Here is a 27,035-nt window from a genome sequence, read left to right on the forward strand (position 1 = left end):
CACTTTCTTTGAGTACTTTCATCATCATCTTTAGCTGGCTGCATCTTTATAGGTCATCTAGTGAGTCATAACTGAGTGTCTTCATATAGATCCATTGTGACAGGGTTTAAAAGATTTCACATTTACATAACAATTCACAAATATCTCCAAGACAGGGAGAGGAATGTCACGGCAATGACCTATACCCGATACCTTCGAGACCAAATATCCCTTTTGCTCAGAGACGACAAAGATGTTTGGACATGAAGGTCCATTATTATTGATCCACAATCCATCCAACAAAGAACCAAGTTGTTTTTTTACAGTGCTGTTTTTCTCATCAGGTTGAGTCTTATTTTAGCCCCTTTTTGATATTGTTAAGGTTTTCCAGGTGTCTGTAAAAATCTGCAAAAAAAACCACTCAAGTATCTGATTAAACTTCTGGATGTTATCAAGCAAAAAGAAGAATTACAGATTGTTGACCGTTTCTATCATTGATATTGTGTCCTGTTATAAGCAGCTGATTTAGACCTGGAAAATGTACCCTCAAAAAATGCCAGGATTAGTCACTCCCTCACCATTGTTGATCTTAGAAGTCCCACCCCCTCTTTTGATTTTGATTGGTTGTTGAGGTAGAGGTAGAGAGGAAATTGATTAGCAGAGCAGTGATCCAAAAGTTCTTTTAATCTTTAATTTACACAAAAGCCCTTCTAGGGACAAGTGTTGCAAATTAGCACCCGCTATGAACATTATGATACTTGCATTTTTGGTCCCTTGTTTTTGTTGCCCATTAGGGTCAGACCATCCTTACTGCACACGTTTTCTAATGAACACTTTATTATTTTTTTTTATTTTGGGGCCTTTTTGCCTTTTTTATTGGATAGGACAGCTGAAGAGAGACAGGAAAGGTTAGGAGGAGAGAGTGTGGTGACATGCAGCAAAGGGCAGAGGTCAGACTTGAACCCACGGTCGCTGCGACAAGGACGATAGCCTCCATACATGGGGCATCCAACATAACCGCTAGGCCATGCAGCGCCCCATGATGCTTTTTTTTTCGGTGTACGTTCAGTGAGTTTTTTTTAACTGTTTTTTCTTTTTTTTCTTGTACTCATTTTGTTATTTGAATTTAAAGCTACTTCCCTCTGCTGTCGTTTAAAATGATGCACCTCTGGTCTGTATGTAAATGTAAATACATCAAAACAGATTTCTCTGTTTGGATAATATCACACAGCGCTCACATGTTGCGTGTTGACTTTCATACAAGGCCTTTAACAGGTCAAACCGTCACATGTTTGTCCCCTCAAACAACTGACACACATTCAATATTGCCATCTTGTTTGGCTTTTTTCACGAGTGTTGAACTCAAAGCCTCTGACGGACGGATAGAGCACACAACAACACTGCCAAGTGTTATAACACCAGCAGGAGTAACTTTACCTCTGGTTTCTCAATCGCACTCTTTGCTTTGGAGAGCTGCCAAGTGTCATTCACCTGAAATGTGTGTAGATATGAACTCAAAACAAGAGTCATGTGTTGGGTTTGTGGGTACAGGGATGTGGAGACAGCGCTTTAGAAGATCAGAAGTATTAACGGCAGGTTATCTGAAAGAAAAACAAGCATATTTAATCAACAAACTCTTTATGAATGCAAAGATTTCTACAACCCAGTGGAGGAAGTGAACAAAACATTTTTTTATTTTTACATCAAACACACGCAATGCAATGTACACACATGGGGCCAAAGAGGCAACTGTGGAAATGTTGCAACTTCTCTGTACATCTTAGAAGCATACTAAGTTGAGTCTCTTTTGGGGCAGTGGCCTGGGAGGGGGGTTCATTAATTATATGAATTACCCTAATTTCTAAAATGTTTATTTTCTTAAAATTTATTTAATTCTTTTTTTCATTTTCTTTTCTCGCGCTCTCGTTCTCTCACTCTCTTTTTTAATGGTCATTACAGAGCTCTAATTTTTTACATTTTGTGATTATCTCTCTTTTGTTTTGTATCAAAATGAATACAAACGTCAATAAAGGAAACATTTGAACACACACACACACACACACACACACACACACACACACACACACACACACACACACACACACACACACACACAAACAAAATAATGTACAGTACAGGAGTAAATAGTACCTTCCACCTCTGCCTATATGTAGGATGCACATAGAACTGACAAAGCTAAGAGTTATTACATCCCCAATCTTATCTTTTTTTTTACTCACGTTACTTCCTGTAGTGCCCATAAAACACACTGATACTATCAAGAATACTGATATTTTTCATCATCCTGGGAATGCTGCAGTTTTTTTTAGATTAGATTAGATGAACTTTATGGTCCGTCCCAACAGTGACAAAGTTCTCCTTCGACAAGGCTCAAACAATAAACTCAACTTACATTAACAATACATTTAAAAACACAAAGTACACGCATTAAAAGTGTCATTTTTTTCATCCATTCACTCCAGGTGTACACACATGTATGTTCTTTTACGATGAAGCACACAGAGCTTCTGGAGGAATCCCACAAAGTGAAAACACATGAGAAGAACAGGAGAGTCCCATAACATCATTTCTGGTCCAAACCAAACAACATGTAAATAACCTGATGAGGGACTTCCACCAAAAACTAAAGTTTAACAACGAGAGCGCCACAGACATGTAGGAGTTTGGACATGTGGCACCCCTTAGTGGTGTAATAAATAAACACAAATGTATCAGAGTCACAGAATTTATTCATATTAAACTCATAACCTGGTTCGATTAAGATATCATCTTGTCTTTAAAAAAAACCTGTATGCTTCCGTAGGAATCAGTGGAAGAGTTTTTTAAAAACTCAGTCAGCAGCCAGCAAATAGGCAGACAGGCCATGAAAACAAAAAATCAAAAGCACAATATGACAAGACAACAAAGGGTGTTTCACAATGCTGGTGTTGAAGAAGAGATCGGATCTTTTAAGAAAAAGAAGCATTACCAGAGTGCAAAAATACTGACCTGCATTTAAAAATGGTGTTTCATGGGGCGCTAGTTAGAGCGCGCTCCCCATGTATGGAGGCTGTAGTCCTCCAAGCAGACGGCCCAGGTTCAAATCCGACCTGTGGCTCCTTTCCCGCATGTCATTCCCCACTCTCTCTCCCTGATTTCCAACTCTATCCACTGTTCTATCTCTCAAATAAAGGCACAAAATGCCCCAAAAATCCAAAAAATCCAAAAATAAATCATATATTTCATTTCAAAAGTGTAAGCGTCAAAATGTATTTAAAAGTGCCACAAATGTATATGTTTGGGTATCCAAATTTGGCAATCTCTAAATGCAGGCCTGGTTTGTAGAACAAAATGACTTATGGGTGCATCTGAGATTAAAGGGGGAGCAGCTACAGTGACCGGAAACAGCAATGAAAAATAGCGTAGGTGTTATGGGTCCCTTATGTGGTCTCCTGTGAGCAGACAGGTCATGTTTCATGAACATCCGATCCTGGATTTAATAAACACAATCTGAGTCACTTATCATTTGAAAGCCTTACTATTCTTATTTTTGTTTTGTCTATTCAATTGAGGGTGCAGAAATTTCAAATGAGGGTGCATTGCAACCTCTTGCACCCTCATAGAACCGGGCATGTCTGAATGCAGTGGAATAGTTATTTTGAAAATGATGTGGAGTAGAAGTTTAAAGTAGAAAAAAAAACAGACTTGAGGTTAACCTTCCTGAAAAACAGTTTTGTTACTTTCCACCACGTCAAATTACAAGATGCTGGAATGAAAACTTTCAAGCAAACCCCAGCACACTGTCTAACTTGTAAACATGATTTTATTAGCAGTGTTACAGTAGCAGACCTACATCAAGCAGGTGGAACTTCTTAGAAAGGAAGTGGTTTCATTCCTGCAACCAATCATCATGACAACAGATCTGACTGAGTAAAAAACAAAAAAAATACCAGCTTCCTGACGGAGAGCACACATACACATATAGAGATAAATATCTATATGAGTTGTCAGAATTTTCCATATTATTCTTATTGTCTTTCCTGCTTTCCTACTTTATCTACTGTCCTATCTAAATAATGTAAAGAAGCCCCCAAAAAACATAAATAATATAAACTGGATCCCTAATCCTGATGGGAAAGTGCTATTTTTTTTTTTGATACTTTAGAGTGCCTCTGTTGGAACATTTTGTCCAAGCCATCCTGTTCATATCATTCAGTGATTTTATACTCACAATAGTATTACCTCTATTGAAACCCTTTTTTAAATGACTTATGACCATGTAGTTTACACACAAGTGCTTTAGAGTTTCTTTGGGAGATGGCGCCCTCTACTGTTCATTGTTTAAATGTAACATATCATGCCTGCCACACTGCAACAGTTGTAAACAAAATGTTAAAGTTTGTAAAAGGTCATATGTTATAAATGGATTTTTTTTCTTTTCGGCTTTTTTGTGCCTTAATAACAGAGACAGGACAGCGGATAATCAGAAATCAGGGAGAAAGAGAGTGGGGAACGACATGCAGGAAAGGAGCCACAGGTCAGATTTGAACCCAGGCAACCCGCTTGGAGGACTGTAGCCTCCGTGCATAGGGCATGCACACTTAACACTGCCCCACCAGTTGATTTAGTTTTATAGTGATGATACTGTGATGTCCAGGGTAAGATACTGATTACACGTTTTTGACCATGGATAGTGAAAAAAATGACAAACAGGAATTTACAAGAACATATTCTGTCTAAAATAAACTTTTATTTCCATTCATACATATGTCGGAATCAGCACAAATGGTGGATAAAAATGCACAATTCTTGAGAAAAGTTCAACAAAAGCTTACTTGGAAAAAGTTAAAAATAAGAGTAAGTACAATATTCAGTCAAAGGTCATTTACAAGAAAGTCACTAAAATAAGATTAAGACTAAGATAAAAGGCTGGAGTGCTACTCACACAGATTGTGTGAGGATGTGTGTGTGCATGCAAAAGAAACATCATGTGATCTTAAATCTCAAGGTAGGTTTAATTTATTTATTAGTATGTTTCTGAGTGAAATTTAAAGTGAACAGTCATATGTTAAAGAAAATCACTGTATTCTCATAAAACTCATCTAAATTACAACAATTACCTGTCAACAGGGCATCATTTTAACAACATTTACATAGGTTGGTCTTACACACAATATAGGGAAAAGACTTTCAGTGACGGAAACATTCACACTGACTTTAGATTAAGTAGGATAAAACAAGAGAAGAATCTTTCACTGAATTTGGCAACAGAGTCAGCGGTGAAAGAACAATTCTAAACATGAAATAATCTTCCTCAAGGCATAAAGCAGAAGAAAGAACAAGAAGAAGGATTGACCTTCAGAAGGAGTTTGTTCTTGAATGGATTCGCACAGGCTGAATGATTTACCAACCTCAAGGAACTCCTTTCCCTTACAGCCCCTATAGATAAAAGTCAAAAGTGCACCAGAAGCCATGGGTGAGCTAATGTGTGAATGTAGCTGTTAATAGGTGAAACATCCACCTCAAGCAAGTGGGTTATGTGATGACATCATTCACACCTGTGTTAGTTATAGACCTGAATGTCCGGAGTTCATGTAAGAACTGATCAAACACTTATACATAAATATAAACATAAAATGTGTTTATAAAACTGCCATCATTTTATGAACTAAAATTCACCATACAGGAGAGAACGTGTAGAAGAGAGCTAACAATCTCAAATGAAACACAGTTACCAAAGGACCTAAGAGGCAGCTTAAAATACAACAGGATCGGCCTCGTTCAGAGAAGTTAATGTTTAAACCCAGAGGAGAAACATTGTCCTAGGTCGCAGAATCTGCTGCAATCAAATCAAACATTAGTAACCACTTGTCAAACGACCTTGTAGTCAGAAAAGAAAAGTTAACCAAAAACTTTTTCTTTTTGCATATAAAACATACAAGACTAAAGTGTTTTAAATCGAGTTAAACTACCCAACAGTTTATTGTATAAAAGTAATGCTGAATTAGAAAGCCAAAAATTGGAAAATTATTCAACCATGTTTAAGACTTTTTGTTTGTTTCAGAGGTCCAGCTGCTTACATTTTGAAGATTGTGGCTTTCCTCTTTTCCTAAAATTTTCATCATTTTAATTGGATTTTATCCATTTCAATTATGACTATATGTTAACGTAGGGAATTGGTAACATTGGACTCTTTGTAAATTGAAGGGCATTTTTCACCATTGCTCAAATATTTATTGTATAATATATCAATGTATAACAGTTACAGGGCCCATTTTTCTTAATTTGGTAGCATGACTTTTCTTATTGTACATTTTTACAAAAATAACATATTTAACATGGCATATAGCCGAACATATTTTTTGCATGTATTTAACTTAACCAGAGAACTTTGATAGCGCTTATACTTTTGTAAAGAATCTGAATACTTGCCTTCACCTGACACTTTGGTTTGTTTTGATTCATTGCTCAAACGGCAATTGTTTTCATGAAACACAATTTACAAAGTTTGGTTTCAGTCAAGCGTTACTGATGAAAAAACTTGACCACTGATGAAGAGAACCATCACCCGGGGATCACTGGGCATGCTCAGGACTACAGCTGTTTTTCCATTCTTAAAATGGTGACCTTGGTCAGTTTTACAATCCAGCTGGAAGTGTGTGTTTCAGTATGTGAAAGGACAACATTGAACCCCAGTTTCTTGTACAGAGCAATTGCAGCAGTCTGAATTGAACTGGTCTCCAGCTCCACTTTGGAGAAACCTCGTTCCTTACAAAAGTCAACCACAGTCTGAGCCATCCTGACGCCCAGACCCATCCGTCTGCATGACTGTGAGATGATCATCCTGAACAGTTCCCCATGTTTCTCATTTCCACTTTGTTTGGCCAGTACAGCCACCATACCCACGATTTGAGGCCTCCCATCAACCTTAGCCTCAGCCACCAAGAAACAGTCGTCTGGTTTGCTCTGATAGTTCCCAGGGATGTCCTGCATGTCTGTGCGGAGTTTCCCCTTGACAAAGCTAGCATACAGCTCATGACAACAGTAGTAGACAAGGCCCACCCAAACTCCAGGTAACACAAAGACACCTATGTTAGAGCCAAGGAGATAGCCAACGGCAAACAGGGCCAGGGTGACAGCACGGTGAAAAGGGCTGGTCATGGCGTTGTGAAAACATGGACTGATGTGCTCCTTGATGCCGATGCTGAACAGAGTGCGTACTGCGTCCTTATCCAAGGGACGGAACGGGCGGATCACCACCTGCATGGCCTCAAAGAACTAGAAGACCAAAAATAAGGGTTCACATGTTGCATTAATAAGTCCTGAAGTTTTAAACTCTGTCAGTAATGCTTACTATTGGTTTAAATGCTCTCTTTTATTTCATTGTTTTGATGATACAAAGTTTGAAAGTCATAAAGCTGCCCCTCTCAATTTCCCAGCATTCAAGGTCGGGTCTTTACTCCCCTGTTAAATGTAAAAAATGATCAAAAAACCTGACACTTAAAAAGCAAGAACACATGAGTGTTTGGCAGGTTTGCTTAAAAACGTTGTATGTGACTAACTATTCTCTAGAAATCTAACTAATATCTCTACATGTACATTAAAGCAACTATTATTTATCCTCCAGCGGATACATTTACAGTGTTATCAAGTAGGCCTATACATTTGTCCAATTGTGTGGTTGTATGTATAGTAAATACAAGGTAATTGTGATGGGAGGGCTTTCCTCTTCTGGATGGTATTTTTCATACCATAGGTGATTTTAGGCCCTTTTAGTGATGCTTAAATTTCCTCACAGCACCCCTGTAATATCAGGTTCAAGTGCCCCATCAGATTTTAGAACTCTGACATGCATTTTGTAAACATCTTAGATTGATATTCCATTTAGAATAAATGCAGTAATAATAATTACTACGTTTAAAGGATTAAATGAAAAATGTGCAACTCAAAAAAGAGAAAAATCCTAATGATGCTGGCAACTACTTGATAATGACGATGACTTGCAAAATGCAATGCGTAAAAACAGCATTATTCCATTTTTAGCAATCTAATGTATAGAAAAATATGTCTTGCTGTTCAGTGAAATAGCCTAAGTGTTTTAGTGGTAGCATCAAACACTTGAACAAAAGCACAATCTATAGGAGCCAGTTAGACTATGACTCTTCTATGACTCTACTATGACTTGAGTCTCACCTCAGTGTGTTTTATAACCACATTCCTTTAGAAAGTGATCCTCGGTATCTTACCTTTTAGATATCTGGATAACTTGTTAACTCGTCCTTATGGATATGCAGCCAGACAACTAAATGAATGAACTGTGAACAAACGCTATGTTTTTGTTAGGCTATGAAGAGAGGGTCAGAGGGACAAAGTAGTCGACTGACTCGAGTGTAACCTAATGCTGCCTTCATGTGCTCATCGGAAATACCGTGTTTACCCACCCACAACTCTCTGTTTATGAGGTATGAGCCAGGTGGTTATGAGCACATGAACCGCCCTCTGCAGTCGTGTAGCCTACCATTGGAAAAATGTCGATTACTTCCAAGTAAGAGTTGAGAGTTTTGCATGACATTGCAAGGCTGCAAAAATTAGGGAAATCTTGTTGGAAATCTTTGAACAATTGACGGCAAAATTATTTTTATTTTTTGTTGTCTCTGTTGGTAGTAGCCATCATTTATTTTAAGTAGTCTTTTTAGTTTAAATTTTAGTTTATTAGCTGTAGCAAGCACATAAACTTAACTATAAAGCATGCCACAATGTTTACCCGAAGCACATTCTATGTTCTTCATTTTGCTGCTGAAGCACATGAAGGAGGTATGTGCTACTTGCTTTTGGTAATTAATAGGGCTGTCAACATTAACTTGTTAATCGTTTAAACAAATCTGAAATTAATATATTCATTTTTAAAGTGTGATAAAACCACATGCTATTTTGTCCCTTTAGGCGCACCATGGATAAACCTCTGCAGTGTCTCCCTGTAGTCACAGTGATGGAAAAGAATGACACTGCTGCTTTAAATAGCTAATTTCATTTAAAAAAAAAAAAGACAAGTCAGTTGTCAGTCAAAAGTAATATCCAACTTACGACATCAAACATTTCACTTTACCATTTCTTTGAGCTTTTTTCATTTAGTTTTGGGGTGGGGGGGGGGGGGGGGGGGGGTTCTGGAAATAGCTCTTTACCACAATTATGTAACTGTATTCTATTCTCATTTTCTACTTACTAATAAGTTCTCTCTGTTTTAAAAATCCGTATTTAATTCATGGCTACAAAAAAACAACTGCACTAAGCAGAAACAGGCCTTCTCTAGAGCATGTGGAAGGAAATTCACACTTCCTCCACGCCTCGAAACTACTTTTAAATAGAACACATTTCAGACAGTACACTTTTTTGATGCTGTTTTACTGACAGATATAAAATTGTCATTTTCATGTATTACATTGTAGAGCATACTGTACAGAGAGTATTTCATCCAGCCTTGCTAAAAGACTGACAGCCGTGGAAATTGTACACATAGATGCTGATGACAAACTGAAGGTTTTTACTGATCAAAATACAAACCTAAATGCAAAACTAAACAGAAGCTCAGGCAATTTAGAAGAAAAAGTAGTTAGTTAGGTAAAACTCTGTAAACCACAAAAGTACAAATATAGATGATAACATAACCGAAAAACATTTTATACTGAATTTCAAGAATATACATATAATACAATAAAATGAAAACATCCTGATGAGTCGAAGAAAATGTATCACTCACATGGTATTTTACAATGAGCTCAGATATTCAAACAGACACAGTAAGACAAGTTTTTGTATATATGTCACTCATTTTTCACCACACTGTTTAAGATACTCAAATTGTTGTCAGTCGACTGGTTCGTCTGTGGTTCTTGATTTTCTTCTCCACGAGAAATAATCCGTCTCCAGATCTTCAGGTACACCTTCTTGATCTTTTCTATCTTGAATGCATACACAACTGGGTTTACAGCTGAGTTTGCTTGAGAAAGCAGGATGCCAACATAGAATGTGGTGCCTGGTACATGAGTCTTCTTATCAAAGTGAGCAATGCAGTTCATGATGTGGAGAGGGAGCCAGGACAGGGCAAACAGAGCCAGGACCAGAGACAGAGATAGTGCCAGCTCTTTCTCTTTCTTCAGGTAGTTCTGAGACTGTTGTTGGGTATCGTTGCCTGGTCTCTCTCTGAGGTTTCCTCTGATCGTACAGAAGACGTATCCGTACAGTGCAGTCATCACCAACAGAGGTGTCAGGGTGCACAGAAAAAAGTTGAAGTAAACCAGATACGACATGGGGATAACAGCTGTAAACTGGCAGGTCAAAGTAGAGTTGACTGTCTTAGATAATGTTTCATGGTTATGCCATCCAAGCATGGGAGCAAAACTTAGTGGTATTGCAACAAGCCAGCATGCTGCTACCACAAGTCTGGAATGTCTCGGTGTTACTGTGCTTTTGTACCTAAAAAAGAAAAGCAGTAATGACCGGTGTGATTAACTAATTCACAACGATTCGGTATAATTAACTCTTCACAAAAACTTGGACTCAAGAAGCATCAGTACATCAGAAAAATCTTACCTAAGAGGGATGTACACCCGGAGGAATCTATCCACTGTGATAGCGACAAGACACAAAACAGATACCACGGTGAACAGGATCTCCACACAGCTGAGGAAGAGGCAAACGTGAAATGAAGTCATCACTCGTCCGTCCACCACAACCGCCACCGGAATGGACACGCAGCCAACCATTAAGTCAGCCACAGCCAGAGACACAATCAGGCAGAAGGTAGGCTGCTTAATGCACTTACTGGTCCAAAGTGCCAAAATCACCAACACATTACCAAGACAGCAGCAAACAGCGATGAGCACCTCCATTAATGTGTAGATCACTACAGCTACATCCATTGTGCTTCCAATCCAGCAAATTATTTATTGTTACTTGTGTTGCGTGTCTGTGAGTAGGTCTGAGCCTGACTCTGAAAACTTTGAGGAAGTCCTCAGCCCCTAACCACTTTTTAGAAAATACCACACATACATATCTACTTTCAAGACCCACAACCACTTACCATATATTTCAGCAGTGGTACATATTAGTCATTAAAACAAAAGCTATCTGGCCAAACCAGAGAAAGCCACAAAACCACATCCGTGATGAGACAACTGCACCTCCAAACAGAACTCATTGTTCTTAAAAGGGCTGAACTGGTGCAGATGATGTTTATGTAGACTTGGATGCATATTGCAAATTGAATGTATGTGCACCATGCACCTTTATCACCCATTACAGGACATGGCTTTTGTTCAGTGAGGCACCAAAAATGTCCTACATGTCCTATGAGTACTTTGGCAAGACAGTTAACCCCAGGTTGCTCCTGCTGATTCAGCGGCATGTGAATGTGTATGAATGATATTAATACCGATGGACTGCTTTACATAGCAACCTCTTCTATCAGTCAGTGAATGGGTGTGAACCTGGGGTGTAAAAGCACTTTGAGTCAGAGACCAGAAAAGCGCTATACAAGCTCAAGTCCATTTAACAGTATGTTAAAAGGATGAGACTACTTACACATGCACAGGAGAATATAAACAAAGAGGTAAGATGTATGGCTTTGTCCACTGGGGTGGCCAACATAGACACAAATGGAAGGTCCTCACAGAGGCTTTAATGAGTTTCACTTTAACATTATAGATTAATTACAAGCCATTTTCAAGAAGGGTTTTTTTGGTTGCATTGCTGTTGACTCTTCATTTGTCCTCTTAGTTAGCTCTTTGAATCAACAAAAATCCTTACAAACCCTTTGATCTTCCTGCCACTCTTTACTATATACCAACTCCACTTTTAAGGTGTACATCATAATCATAATACCTGTTTAACACAGGCACATAAGCAGTGTCAGTGTTTTGCTCAAAGCACTGCTGCTACTCAGGGTGTCAGTGCTTTTATGGCTGTAGACTTTGATCCTGGACATATCACTATATTACCATGGGCCTACATACTGATTGTATACAGTATATGATGTACATGTGCTGTTATACACAGTCATAAGTATTCAGAGAAATCAACTTTCATCTTCTACTTTCAAATTGAACTGCTTATAAACCTTCAAAATAAAACTCATTTTCACTATTTCCACTTTCATTTTATTACATCTATCTGAAGCCTCATCCACAATTTATTGTGGTTTTTTTTCAAGTGTGAGCAGCTCTTTTATCTCATTTTGCATTGTATTGTGGTGCAAAAACAACACTCAAAAGTCAACTGTTTCTTTCCATGCACAGCGTGATTATGTTTTATTTTGCCATCTGACCATACTGGGACTCTGAAAGTATTGATGTGCACATCAAACTGTTATGACACCTCAAAGCAAACAGCAAACACAAGCCCTCACTGAGTCCCTTTTCAATCTTTTGGGGACTGCATGTTACTTTGATAAGTAAACAGTGGCAAAAGTGGCACTGTTCCCTTGAAAAAAGGGGAGGGTAGATGAGGCAAGAAAATAATTGGTGGATTAATATCAATATAAAAGAGACCTGAGAGAGAGAAAGAGCAGCATTCGAGCCATGATGAAGACTTTGTGTGTTGGCTTTGTTGTTGTCCTGAGTCTCACCTCAGTGTGCAAGCCTGTGCCATTGGTCGGTGAACGGTCAGAGGATCAAAGTCCAGATGTAAGTCTGTTCACATTTACAACTAACATTATATATTCTAAGATGTTTCATTGTACAAAAAGCTAGTGAACTCATTACCTATTTGTGCTGTTTCTCTTTCCTGACACGTGTTTTGGTCAAATACATTCACAAATTAGGGTGTTAGATTATTTCCAAACACATACAAAGTAAACAAATCAAAATAATTATTGTGTTTTGATGATTCCAGCTGACTGGTTATTGGTATGCCATTGCTGTTTCCTCTGATGTCTGTTGGTTTAAGGCATTTTTGAGTTCCTTTCTTAAACCAAGTTTTACACTTGGTCTTTTAAGGGACACATCAAACGTCTATGATGCCACCTTGAGGATGAAATGGTAAACATTTAACTTATTGTGTCAGGCAATAATTCCATCGTCATCATACATTTCCTGTGCAGTTGGTTATGGGCTTATAATGTTTTTGAATCCTTTTCAGGTTTGGAATTTGCCTCCAAGATACAAGAACGTTTTTCTTGAGAAACAACCAAATATTTCCTGTTGACAGAAACAGTAAGAATTTTGTTTAACTGTTTGCATCCATGTTAAATTGTTTGTCTTTTTTTCTATAATATATCTATATTAACTAATTAATTGATTTCCAGCTTTGATTGTCACTGTCTGTCAGTGTGTGACCACATGTAAATAATGATGTTATTACTTTCAACACTTGTATGTGTACAAATGTAGCATTGATATGATTATGATACATTTTTTTTAAATATGAATAATTGAATGTATATATATTTTTTTTACCAGCCACACTATTCAATGTTTCCAACAGATGGCACAACTGGAATGCCGACATCAACTGTGCTGCTGCAAATTGGCTGTCCTGACTGTATAGTTTTAAAAAATGAAGACTTCTCAAACACTTCGCTTCTCCTCAGTAAGAACACATTTGGTTTTATATATGGTTTTATAATGCTTTTTACAATCACAATACAGGTGACTTAGCTTAATATAACCTTAATACTCACTGCAAACTACCCGAGCTCTCTTTGCCTTACTTAAGAGTGTTTATGAACTCTTTCCATTTGGACCTTCCTCTAATGATACTTCAGATTGATAAGTAAGGGATCATTACAGATTGTGCATTTTATGCAGGATCAGGGCAATATCTGACAGCTTCAGTTTAAATATCAAGCTAGTTTGAGTCCAGAGATCTAGATGTGTGCTGTTCCAGGTGGAATCCAATAGATGTATCTAGACGGAGCGGGAAAGAGGCAGTTGAGTTAATAAATACAAGTGAAGGGGAACAAGTGTGCGAACTTCACATTAAAACAGGTAAAGGATATTCTTAACAGCTGGGACAAGAATAACTGAGTAATGGGAGTGGTCTTCCTCTTCGTCTGTGCTTTGATAGGCAGTTGGCAAACCAGCATAAAGGTGTGGCTGAGTGGCAGAGTTGAAGCCCAGTTTTTATAGCAGAGTTGATTGAAGATGGTTTGCAGCTGCAGCACAACTCATCCACACCTGATCCCACTCCTGCAGTCACACACACACGCGCGCACACACACACACACACACACACACAAACCCCGCTGACCAGGATGAAGCAAAGGGCTTGCATTTTCCTTTTTTCCTCGGCTTCTACTTCACTTTTCATTCATTTTTGTGTACTTTTACTCTTTAAAAAAACACCCTGGTAATTCCGTTAACTATAAGAGGTCCATTGGTTAGGATGGGTTGGAATGGGATTTTGTAGGAGGGGAGTTTATCAAGGAAAGGGGGAATGTTTGTAAAAAGAAAAACAATAACTAAAATCTTTACCGTGGGCTTGCTTTATTTAAAAAGAAGAAAAAAAGAATAGTATTACACATCATTCATCTGAAATGTGTCACTTCTTCCCCAGGTAGGAGAACAAATATCACTGCTACTCAGCTGGAGGAGTTTAGGAAACAGGCAGCGTATTACGGCTTGCTAAACCCTCATTTGATGAGCTCAGATCATGGTAAGACTTAAAAATTATATATTGTTCATGTATAGAAAGATGACTTCACAGTCAGTATACCAAAACAAAGTATCCCATTCCCCACTGTGTCATATGTGATGCATGTCCTGTTATGAATTAATTTTATGTACATTGCAAAATAAAATAATGTTATATTTATATTCACTTTTTTCTCATTTTCTTTTTTCGCTTCCTGCACAGACTACAAAAATTGCACTCGAATGTTACCTGGCACAACTCAACCAGATTTTTCTGATTCAGGAATACTATCCCCGGAAAGCCTGGAAAGGTTGGAAATCGAGTATACAGAGTGTGTTCTTGAGAGATTTCCTCAATATTCCAGAGATACCTTTGATTGGCTTCAGCATTTTCAAATGTCTGTTGGAGGACAGCACTAAAGCATCACTGTAATAGATGTTCTACAATTCTACAATTCACTTAGCAAATGCTTTTATCCAAAGAGTAAGTACAACAGTAATCCATTCATACACCTCCACCAAAGCAGTGGGGATCGAACCCTCGATCTTCCGGTTGAGAGGCAACAACTCTACCAACTGAACCACAGCCGCTGATGTCATCTCATAGGTCATGTCTAGCAAAAAGCATACAAACTATTTCATTAAATCTACTTATTTTTCAATGATTATAAGCAAATAAATTAATAAAGAGCAATAACGTGTGATTATTTCTTCGTATGATACGCCATGATCGCTAAGCCCCATCAGCTTTAATCCGTTTAATGCAACTGTCATAAGAATCTGGTACAGTGGACCTTAGGCAATATTCAGTCCCTTATAAAGAGTACAGTCTTGACCTGATCTATTTATTAAGTGTCTTTAGATTTGGATATTAGACTTATTATTTGACTTAGTTTTACTTGGACTTCCAATGCCCCTGATTCATGTTACCTTATTTAAAAAATTCAGTTGCAGACAAATTGATTTATAGTGAATAAGAAAGTACAAAATTTGGCACAATTACAGGCCTTCTTACAGACAAGGCTCATTGTTTTTATCAAAGAGTTACAGCATTTTAAACACTAATATAACAGATATCAAATATATCCTAAATATAGCCAATATTGGTGTGTAATTCCTTCCTTAAAAATAGTTAATTCAAACTCTCTCTGGGCTTGTTTCTCAGCTCTAGTGTGTTGAAACAGGATGGCCCTTCCTTCAGCTTGTTCATGTTTTGCTCAGAGGCTCAAACATGTTTCATTCTCATTAACCCCTCCCCGTCTGCCACCATGTGGGGAAAGAGAGATGGCCCTGCCAACTCAGAGACGCCGTTAGATACATAATGACAGAGTTTTGTTGCAAGGGTACAATTGATCCAACCTATTTTGGTTTAAACAGCCTTCTTCAAATAAATAACAGGACAGTGAACTGAGGGACAGCTTTGTTTTGGTTTGAGGGACTGTTGCTTAAGTGCGACATCCAGCCTACTGCACATCTACTCTTAAAGTAGCATGTAAGGCTATGTAATATAATGACATAGCCATACATGGTGTAGACGGTGCTGTGTGCGTCGCATGCAAAGTCGGTGTAGGCCTAAAATGTAAGAATTATTCATTTAATCTTGTATGTTAATATTTCCAAATAAAATATATTCAAAGAAAAGTCCTTGCAGTGTGATGCTGTACTGACCTAATTAAAAAAATAATAAAGTTGATTGAATGCCTACCTCAATTGTGAATATTCCCAAACAAATGAAGGCTATACAGCAGGACTAGGCTACTAGCTTACATAAAGTTGACACCACATATAAGCAGTGTTTGCTAGCACCTTGGTATGTAGGGTCATAACTTCTGCTTTGACATTTTTCATGTAATATAAAGACATAGCCATACATGGTGTAAACGGTGCTTTGTGCGTCGCATGCAAAGTCGGTGTAAGCCTAAAATGTAAGAATTATTCATTTAATCTTGTATGTTAATATTTCCAAACAAAATATATTCAAAGAAAAGTCCTTGCAATGTGATGCTGTATTGACCTAATTAAAACAAAAACAAAATAATAAAATAAAATAAAAAAATAAAAGTATTAAAAAGCAATTGAAACTACCAATTTCTGAATAAATAAATAAAAAACTTCGAGCATCACAGCAGCAAAAGCTCTTTAAACGTAGGGGATCAAAGGTTGTGCGGCTGACGCCGAGCTTTCGATACTATGTGGTTGCCTAGCAACGCCAACTTCGAATCAAAGATGGCAGCTGTTCGTTGAAAGGTATGTATAATATAACATACTTTTCATTAAAGTAGTAGTCTAGGCGCAATTATTTAAAAAAAGAATGACAAAGCTTTCTTGTTCGTTGTGTGTTTTGTTTACGTTAAAATAATATGGCGCCACTAACACCAAACAGTCGGCTCTAGGACCCAGGTGCTCAGCGGGGTCCAGACACCGGTTGATGAGATGGTCCACTCCGCATTACACATCCAATTACTCGACAAAGAGCGGCTGTGCGCCCCGGTCAAAGTAGCGGGAGGTGAACTGACCAGACGGTGAAGGTGGTCTAACACCCACCGCAGCGAGATATTTTTTTCGCCGTCTTTGTCCATCCGCAGCGTGGCAAGAAGATCAGTCGCTTGTCTCATCGGCGACAACCATGAGCCAGAGGTTCACCGTCTCAAAGAGCGACGGCAACCGGCGCCCCTCAGACATCCAGGGGGAGGTGAACCAGCTGTTTGAGGGAGACGAACCTCCATCCAACAGCGGAGCGGAGGGGGAGGATGATGCTGGTACTGAGGTCGTGGTGGTGCTAAAAGGTAGGGAGACACTCATGCCGGCTTTCATTCATCCTAAACGCTGTTTGCCTTAGCTGTAGGCTGTATGCTAGCAATCCTCATGCTAGACTCTTTTTCATTGACAGCACATTGTCCGTGGACAGATGTGTGTGACTTGAATAATTAATGGCCACGTAGGGAACTGTCTGGAGAACAAATGGGCTACTGCAAAACGCACAAAGGTCTCATTTTCTCCACACTGTTTGTATTGTTACAGGTGCATTGCGCTAAATACTGGAAGTTGCATGCATGGACAGGTCGATATTGAAAAACAAAATGTTTTGCTAGGTTTCCAGCTGTAAATTTAGTTTATAATACTCCTACTGTTGCATACATTTAAGTTCGTCTTATTTTACTGCACACGTCAGCAGTGAGGGGCAACAGCTTATTTATTAAACCCCTACAGATGTCAGACAGCCAACACAGAAGGCAATGCTCGTCATGTCTCGATCTAAATTATTTGACCCTAACTTGTGACTTTTATCGATTTTTTTGTGGTTATGAATGCCTTTATATTTATTTCATCGAGATTTTGGTTTCTCATCATGTAGGAGGATGGAGAAAAAATATGTAGTTTGTCAAACCTTAATCTCTATAGTTAAGTTATGGCAATTTTCTATATTGTCCTTGGAGTATTCCATGCCTTGTCCTCTGGTAATCAGCTCCATTGTGGTTGTGTCCTGTCATCGACTCACCTGACTGAAATAATCAAGCTCCTGTCTGTCATCTTGTGATTTGAATGCAGCGGGGCACAAATGGTGGAAGACATTCCCATCAGTTCAGGAATGGAAAGTCTTCACTGTTACCGATGAATAGCATTAGATAAAGTGCAATCATTCACATCCAGCCAAGTGCAAATAAAGATTTATCAGCAAATGAATCAATAGGTATATACTGTCTTACTTATGAAGGCTGCTATATTAATGGCATTGCAGGATAATTGGCATGGCTCCCTACTGTAGATTCCAATTAATTTATTGGAGCTCTAAATGTGCTGCCCCTTAATTCCTCTGCTTTACTCTGAAGTCCACTAAGTAGTTAAGTAGTGAGCGATTCCATTTATCTTGTATGGCAAAAGATGTTGGAGCACACACTATAAAGTACCAAATAGGGGAAATACTGTATTTCGTCACAAGAAGTCATTATTATTTTAGGTCTTTTCTTAAGCTGCATCCCTTCCTTCAATCCTTAAACGTTATGGTATACTTAACCTTCTCACTGGATACATTACATTTCCCCTGGTCTTAACATCACTCCTGCTGTGTGATCATTCAGTTGTGCTGACAGATTTCCACTATTGAACTCTCTATCCACTGTAGCAAGAACTGAAAGCTTTTTTCATTACCCATCCAGCACTCTCCTTCACTGCTACATGTGGCTGCAGAAAGCCGCTGAGGTTCTAAACATGCCATCACCACCACCTCCTCTTGTGCAGGTGAATTAACAGAAATACTCCAAAGTATGTCAATCATTTCTGTGGACATTAAAGATGTCTGTACAACATTTAGGAACAACTCCAGCCTTTTATGTTACCCTGTAGTGATGGGGAATGCTTTATTGAAGGCCTTCCCCTCTTGATGCTCTGCTCCAGCTGAGCTGTAGCCTTGTGGTGACTGATGTCTCTGCATCCACTCTGCTGGTTGCCATGGTAATGCAGAACATTTTTTCCAGACTTTAGTCTTGTAAATGGTCTGGCAATGAGGTGAAAACACTTAAGATCAATTAAGTACTATTGTGAAGTCACTCTCTTGCTGGGATGGTGGGATACATTTTTCTTTAGTTGTGTGTGGCTTTGAATCTTTGTAGAACAAAAAGAAGAGAGGATTGTACCATGTGTACATTTCTTTTTTCTACTCGATGGGAGAAGTCCATACAATGGCTTAAAAAAATACTTCAATATTAGTAAAAATGTGACTCACACTTTACCACAGAGTTTAAGGTTTTATTTTTTAATACAGATTGCGTGTTAATGTTACCAGAAGTCCAAAAGTCAACAGATTCTGTTTTATATCACACAATACAAAGAGAGACACTAATATTCACAATTAGCTGAAACCGAAGAACATCTTAGACTCCTTTCCTGAAAAATAATGAAATAATTCACTCTTCCGTCAAAATTTGGGATGTTCCTAGTGACTAATTTCCCAGGTCTATGAAACCCTAAAGTTAAATTCAGACTCGTCAACTATTCTAAAGTTGAGAAAAAAACTCTGAAAACAGTCAACAATGAGCACAATTCACATTACAGTTTAATCAAACACAAGGAAGGTGTCTGCAGGAAAACAATGTTAAAATGGTTTGACGAATGTGCCTCATATTAGCAGTAGAGCATTATGGCAGCATCGCAGTATCCATTAACCTGAGCTAGAGCCCCATCTGGCAGGCGGCTGCAGCCTAAATCAGCATTTGACCTGCAGCGCAGTTCCGAATACAAAAAATTGTTGATATTTAGTTAAACCGACTTAAAATTCTGGTACTGACTAGGGAGGGTGACAACATTAAATAGTTTTGTTGGCTAACGTGTGCACATCAAACTGTTATTTTTTTAAACTGTGGTTTTGATGGAAATGGATGGAGGCAAACAACTATTCTTGTTAAGAGTGTGTGCATGTGTGGCTGTGAATGAGTTGGCTCAAACTGAAACAGATAAATCATATTCAACCTGGTGTGTGAATCTGTGCTGAAATGTCTGAGGCTGTCATTGTAACCATTACATCTTTGCCATTCTCTTATACTGCCTGATATTTGCAGTGTCTACCAAAGCCCCCCTTAAGTGTTGTTCTGATTTAAGCTGCTGAGCTGAAGACATTTCCAATTTCTGCCCCCCTTGGCCTGATACCCTGATCCTGTTTCTATCGATCCAAAGGGAGGTGTGAGCTCAGGTGGCTCAGACAGGCCCTGTGGTGGATGATGACTGTAGGCAGCAGGAGGGAAGATCCTCCTCTGTCTGCCCTTGACCTTGCAGAGGTGAAAAGAGATATATCTTCCTTAGAACAGTTGAGCTCTGTGGAATGGGCTGCAGATGGACTCTGATGGGCTGAATGTTTCTCACCTTGCAGATGGCCAAGCAGGGAAGCTTTGAAACTTTCATAGCACTTGTATTTCTAGATTTATTATTTCTTAAGGATGCAGTGCAGAAAACTGATTTGTTTTTTTTGACAGGACTTATGCACATTGACTAACAGGATGACAGGAAATTAAAAGTTTAAAAAGAAATGTTGTTCATCAAGACATTTGTAAAGTGAATGATGATAATGTTAGCAAACTGTTTCTTACATAACACAAACACTTGGCAGCAGTGGCAAGAAACACTTCCTGTTAGGAAACCTTGACTACAACCAGAACCATTGGTAGACAGCCATCTGCCCGGCCTAATGGGCTGAGAAAATGGGATGGAGGAGAGACAAAAAGAGAGAAAGACAGAAAACACACACACACATTCATAGAAGGATTGGGAGACAGACATACAAAAATAACAAAAAGGTAATTCAGACTTATCATTGGAATGTCAAAAATACAAGAAGATGTATGACTTGTATTGTGTCAGACAGTGACAAATATAATAATGATAAAAGTGTGACTGAATATATCTTTCACGTATGTGGATCAATGTAGCCATCAAATTGCCAATGATGCTGTATCATTGATGCAATGTGAAATTAACGATTCATATCGTCATCTTTGGAGTATGCTTTTTTATATTATCATGACATTAGGGTTTTTGTTGGGCATAAAGTAATGTGTCATTTCCCTCTCAGGCCTCTGAATTGGATCATATTGAAATCACATAGTGGTAGATTTATGATATCCGTAATTAGTGTTAAGATTAGAGATTAAGATTAAGGTTAACTTTATTGATCCCCGCAAGGGGAAATTTTACACTCTGCAAGTCATGCAACACACACATAGGCTGAAATATACACACACATGGACATGCACTAATGGAAAGATGTCAGAGTGACGGAGCAGCCCACAGCAGGCGCTCTTGAGCTGGTGGTGGGGAGGGGGTTTGGTGCCTTGCTCAAGGGCACCTCTGCAGTGCTCAGGACGTGATCTGGAACCTCTCCAGCTACCAGACCAACTTCCATATTTGGTCCGCACTGGGACTTGAACCGGCGACCCTCCGGTTCCCAACCCAAGTCCCTACAGACTGACAATTTATAATAAATACTGATCTGAGAAGTTTCAGAGTTTTAGCTGCTCTTATCCTTTGGCTCACTCTCTGTATCTTCTCTTAAATGAATTGAGCTTTGAGTGAGCATACCGTCACATGTTTGAACTATTTCTAAGCAAATGTAGGTGGTCTCTTTAAAACTTAATGCATTATTGAAGCACCCCTCAGCCTTGACTCCTGCGGTTTTCCAGCCAAACTCTATTTGCCCAGACTTCTGCTAAATCTGTGTATGAGTCTGTGTGTGTGTACTTGTGGTTTGATTCTATTAATGTACAGAAACAGTAGCCATTGTAGCAGAGAGTCTTTGATCTAAAACCAGACGTTTGACATTAGTCACCCAGTTTGCCCTCAGGGCTTCAACCCACGAGCAGAGAGGCCGACTTGGCTGAGGTTTCATCTGTGTCAGGATGTTCTGTTTCCTTCGAGGCAAATACAGTCATGAAGACAATGACACAGCATGGGAGCAGTGACGATAACAACCATAATTACAACAACAACTGAACCTAATGACATCATGGCAGCAGCAAATACATTCCTTACAATTACTTTATTATTAGTTTTCTTAATCAATATTCAGAAACATTTGAGATTGTTTTAAGGAACATTTATGGCATTTCAGGAGTGTGGGACTCCCCATGCATTTCCAGTACACTCTAATCTAAACACTATTTCTCTGTGTTCAGTTTGTCGCAGTGGTTTCCTGTTTATGTCGGCCTTTTACCCCTCAAACACAGAGTGGATTTGAGTTGAGTTGGTCTGCATTATTAATATATATTTAATACTATATTTTTTTTGCACTATTGTCAAAAATCCAAAATAATATTTATGTCCATCTTCCAGTAATTTCTAATGAGCACATTAGTTTCTTATGAAGGCAAAATCCTCAAAGAAATAAGTCATCATTGTATAATTTAATTTCTAAAAAGGCAAAAAACATGACCTCAGACAGCTGTGACTTGCATTCTGAGAAAATGTTACTCAAACGACAGGGAACTGAATATTTTTTAGGGACTATTTTCATTAATTACAATAATTATTCTTGTTATTATCCCCTCAATTTCACACAAAGTCCTTTTCCAGCAGTGGCTGCCAGTGTTTGTGCTCCCCATGATAATGGACTATTGCTGTTGTTGGCTGACCAGACGGAGAATTGTCTGTGTGTTTATTCAGGCATTTCTGTTCCTGTGCCTGTAATAGACACCGTGTAAATAAAAGACAGCCTCTTTGATATAGAGGAGCAGAGCAATGGTGAACACAGATATAGAGTCTCAAAGGTCTTTTGTCAATGACTCCTATTGTTGTATTAAAATCAGAGTAAATAAGAGGGAAGAGTGTGGACACCTGATTAGGATTTTTATGGGATATTTTATCAACCTTTGGAAAGCCTTTGTGTAGTCGCAGCTTTTCTTGTTTTGAGAAATGTGATATTTCAGCTTAGTGTTGTTGTCGGCCATCTGGTAAAGCGATAAGCCTTAAGATGTGAGCTTTTGTTTGAAGAGCAGCTGAAATATACTGGGCTTCAAAAAATAAACACTTTGTGAAGTGTCTGTCTGCTCCAGGAGCCACTCTAAAGACGTTTATTAGTGTAAACTATGGACCAACTCATCTGTTTTTCCAGTGCTGTTTGTGTGGCGTGTGTTGTCATGGTTATTCCAAATTTGCTTTCCTCACAGACGCACATTTAGTGTAGTGGTCTCAGGTTATTTAAACGATTTGAAGCTGTTCTCTATTTTGTGTTGCTTTGAAATGAACATTATCAAAGTGCTGGGCAGGTTTACAAAGCTCTCAACTTCAAGCCAGTCTGGTGGACTTCTTGTTTGAGCCACCTTTGTATCAGTTTATGCAGTGATATTTTTCACAAGTGCTTTTTCCCTGTAGTGTTTCTATATTTTGTCTGCCCTCTGATGTAATGTGAACAGAGAAAGTGTCATCCTGTACCTCAGTGGTTCAAAAATCTCAATGGTTATATTTCTGTAGCCTTAATGCACAATATCCACAACTGTTCAAAACGTAAGGGTTGTCCGTATTTTAATACATTCTGAATTGCATATACAGGAGGATTGCCCTTCTTTAGGTCAAACAGAAGACTTCAAGGTGCTCTTTGTATTGAGCATCACACTGCTTTAGATTCAGAGGAGCATGCTCCTGCATTGAGTCTATTCCAAACTCATAATCTCAGCTGGGCTAACTGTTTGAACTTGACAGCCTGTAAATTAGAGACCTGATCGTAACTTTTAACACTAGAACAGCTGTAACAACCCTGCACATCTGGAGCAACAAATGAGAGCACATATCTAAATACAGTTTCTTTAATTGATGCATCTGTCTGTGTATTTGTGTTTGAGATAGTTTGCTTGAAAGAGTATGGTAAAGGCTATAAAAGTGTTGTCGAGTCACATCTCTTCTTGCTATTTCAAAATGTACATGGTTTGTTTTTGTTGCATGCATTAATTATAAAAATAATTAGCTCCCACTTAACATTTTTTATTGTTAAATTGTGATTTTTTTTCTCAATTAAGGGCACTGGCAGGGTTGGTATTTTTCAAAAATGAGCATGATTTTGTAAGTTGCATGCCCTCAGTGCTCTGCCAACACCTACCCCCTCCCCTCTGTGCTCCCTCAAAAGCCACGCCCCTGACTTACATATTCAAGCGCTGTTGCTCCAGAAGCGGACCTCAGCTCATCGCTTGCGTTGTGTATAAACTATGCCGTCCCATGTCTCATTTAGTGGTAAGTAAACATTAAACTTTATCATAATACATGTTAAAAAATGTGACTATTTTACCACTCACACTAGCCAACAACAAACTCACAGTATAAACTCCGTCATCGGTGGCGGGCTTTGAGTGTGGACTAGTGCACGCAAGGGGTAGAGAACGAGCAGGGAGACATGATTGGTTCATCAGATTGGTACCTCATGGCAGACATTGGTCAAAGTTTTTACAGGCTTACAACAGCTACGAATGACTTTGTTCCTTTTTCAGAGCACATTTATAACTAATTTTTGTCAGGACCAAAAGACAATTTTAATCAAAATCTTGTGTAAAAGTGTATCTGGAGAAAATTACCAACCCTGCCTTTAATGGATTAGCTCTGGATCTATTAAATGTAAGAAAGTGGAGAAAAATGATTTAGTCTTTCCAAAAGCCCCAGACGACGTCCTCTAACGTCTTGGTCTGTTCAGAAACCAAACATAATCATTTTACCGCCACAGACAAGAAAGAAGTCTGAAACTATTTATTTCAGAAGATGGAATAAAATTTGAAAATCTTAAACCAGTTGGTTGGCAAATAAATAATTAGCAAATCATTAAATAGGTTACAAATAATCTCAGCTCTAGAAAAAGTTAATTCTGATTTCAGTTGCAAAAACTAAATGATCTTAATTTTGATGGAAACACAGTTCAATACACTAAAACAATCTAAGAAGCTGCTCAGCAAGAAGAAAATAAGTGAATATCTTTTAAAAATCAATTATAAAAGCATTGCGTTTATTTATTTAGCTGACACAGTAGTTTCACAAATTGGCAAACAACTGTGGATTATATTGGTTTCCTTTTATCATAACTACAAGAAAAGCAAACTGACTCTATAATGTTTACATCACATGCTTTTCTCTGGACCTATAAAACATCTTTAACCTTCCGCTCACCTTTCTGTGTCTTCTCTCCCCTCTGTCCTCCTCTTACTGTAATGCCACTAAACGGCAAGATTTTCTCCCTCAGCAGAGCCATTGATTTGTAATATTACTACTGGCCATTAAATGTCATAGCTTCAGTGCCATTATTCACCCTGTTATTCCCCGTTCTGCCAAAGGGGGAACCATCATTACAGTGTAGATCGATACAGCTCGTACACCATTAGTTAGGCATGTCCAGTCCCTATCTAATTTACAAAGAGCTGTTTCAGTTGAATCAAATGATTAGAGGCTTGTTCATGAGAAGAGGGGTGTGGTGACATTGAATGGACAGCAGAGGGCAGCCAGTTTATTGTTTTAATAGTGGAGACACACAAGAAGACTGATGCTGCATGTGTGGGTGTCGAACACAAGAAGAATCTCAGTAAAACCTAAACTAAAAGCAACAACTAAACTGAAATGTTGTACATTAATACAACATATTGTTTTAACAGCTGATTTTTGAATGTCCAAAATGTGTTAAAATAAATGATTATGAAGGCTGAATGTGAGACATTAATTGCTCTGCAGTAACCCAGACAAGTGTGTTTCTGTGCTTGGACAGCAGGGGGCACTTGTGTCCTTATCAAGCCTGCCAGCATGTACGTGTCTCCCCGTCAGTGAGAATCCTGTCATCGAAAACCTGAGATAAGAGAGGGATCAGAAAAATTCCAAATTACACAACAGTATGTGTTGTATGTGTGACAAAAGGTGTGTGTTCAGCATACGGTAAGTGAGGAGAAAATGTGTGTGTGTAGGCTTGGTGTGTGAGGATGAGAGATGGAGTGAGAGTGACGGAGAAGGAAGAGGTAACAGCATAAGAGGGGGAGTAAACCTCCCATAGCCCAAAGATCCTCGTGCTGTTATGTAACCGTGTCTCCAAACGGGGGGTTATGTAACCGTGTCTCCAAACGGGGGGAGGTGTGTGTGTGTAGGTGTGTGTGTGTGAGAGAGTGTGTGTGTGTGTGTGTGCAATGGGGGGTTGGGAACAAGTGATATAAAGTGACAAAATCCCCCTCACATGCAGGCGGGCTGCAGGGCAGACCTCAGTGACACTAACGCAGGATGAACAGGGGGGAGAGAGGGGGAGAGGAAACATCAGCAGGAGAAAGGTAGAGAGGTCTCCTCAGCCACGCAACTCTTAACATGACACATCCATCACAGGTCCAGAATCTTAGAAAACCACAACTGGGACCAGCATGCAACCATTACACTGCAGATTATATTCAGAGCATGGAGGCCACCTTCCCAACCTGACCCCTCATGTTCAGACAGAAACAATGGCAACCTCACTGGAACCTAAACTGAATTTAACATCACCCCTTAAGGGAAATGTCAGCTTCCAGCTAAATGAACAAAACAAGTCAAACCAGCTTATTGAGATGAGGCAATATTATTAAACTGCAGCAAAAAGATCAGTGTGAAAACGAAGGAAACACTTCAAATTTGTGCTCTCACCTAGCCAATAGTATCTGGGCTGCAAGATTATTAGACTGTGACTTGTCTTTGATTTTTAATTTTTTCCTGACAACAAGGCCATAGCAATCAGTGACAGACACAAACATTCACGCTACAGAACAGAGTGCGATCCAGCACTGCAGACAGTAGACAGCTCCTAGTGCTGAAACAAAACACCATCACAGCAGCAACAGAAACACTCCTTTAAAACAGGAGTTTTGTTGTGCCCTAAATGCAAATCTGTAGCCGCGGTTTTGCACTGGAAGCCATGCACACAGTTTACAAAATCTGTGCCTTTAGTGAGGTCGTTGTCAATGG

General features: G+C 38.8%; 1 protein-coding gene, 1 long non-coding RNA gene and 1 pseudogene across 2 annotated transcripts; 1 reads left to right on the forward strand and 2 right to left on the reverse strand.

Annotated features, from left to right (window-relative positions):
• Positions 1-6,308: 6,308 nt before the first annotated feature.
• On the reverse strand, positions 6,309-8,389 carry nat8l2 (N-acetyltransferase 8-like 2). The gene is made up of 2 exons (XM_061043364.1): positions 8,226-8,389; positions 6,309-7,257 (listed from the first exon to the last, which is right to left on the reverse strand). The coding sequence occupies exon 2, from the start codon at positions 7,243-7,245 to the stop codon at positions 6,574-6,576; it is 672 nt and encodes a 223-aa protein (XP_060899347.1). The 5' UTR covers positions 7,246-7,257; positions 8,226-8,389; the 3' UTR covers positions 6,309-6,573.
• Positions 8,390-9,128: 739 nt separating this feature from the next.
• On the reverse strand, positions 9,129-10,957 carry LOC132978220 (adenosine receptor A1-like; annotated as a pseudogene).
• A 1,420-nt stretch (positions 10,958-12,377) lies between these two features.
• LOC132978234 (uncharacterized) lies at positions 12,378-15,714 on the forward strand. Its single transcript, XR_009673878.1, has 5 exons — positions 12,378-12,659; positions 12,868-13,187; positions 13,459-13,563; positions 14,530-14,628; positions 14,830-15,714. It is a non-coding gene; the product is annotated as an uncharacterized LOC132978234 (long non-coding RNA).
• The last annotated feature ends 11,321 nt before the right edge of the window (positions 15,715-27,035 follow it).

This window comes from Labrus mixtus, chromosome 7 (genome assembly GCF_963584025.1).
Source record: "Labrus mixtus chromosome 7, fLabMix1.1, whole genome shotgun sequence".
In the NCBI taxonomy this organism is placed as follows: domain Eukaryota; kingdom Metazoa; phylum Chordata; class Actinopteri; order Labriformes; family Labridae; genus Labrus; species Labrus mixtus.

Bases quoted from the DNA above. Each gene is read 5' to 3' on its own strand.
- nat8l2 (XM_061043364.1), bottom strand. From the start codon at position 7,245: ATGCAGGTGGTGATCCGCCCGTTCCGTCCCTTGGATAAGGACGCAGTA.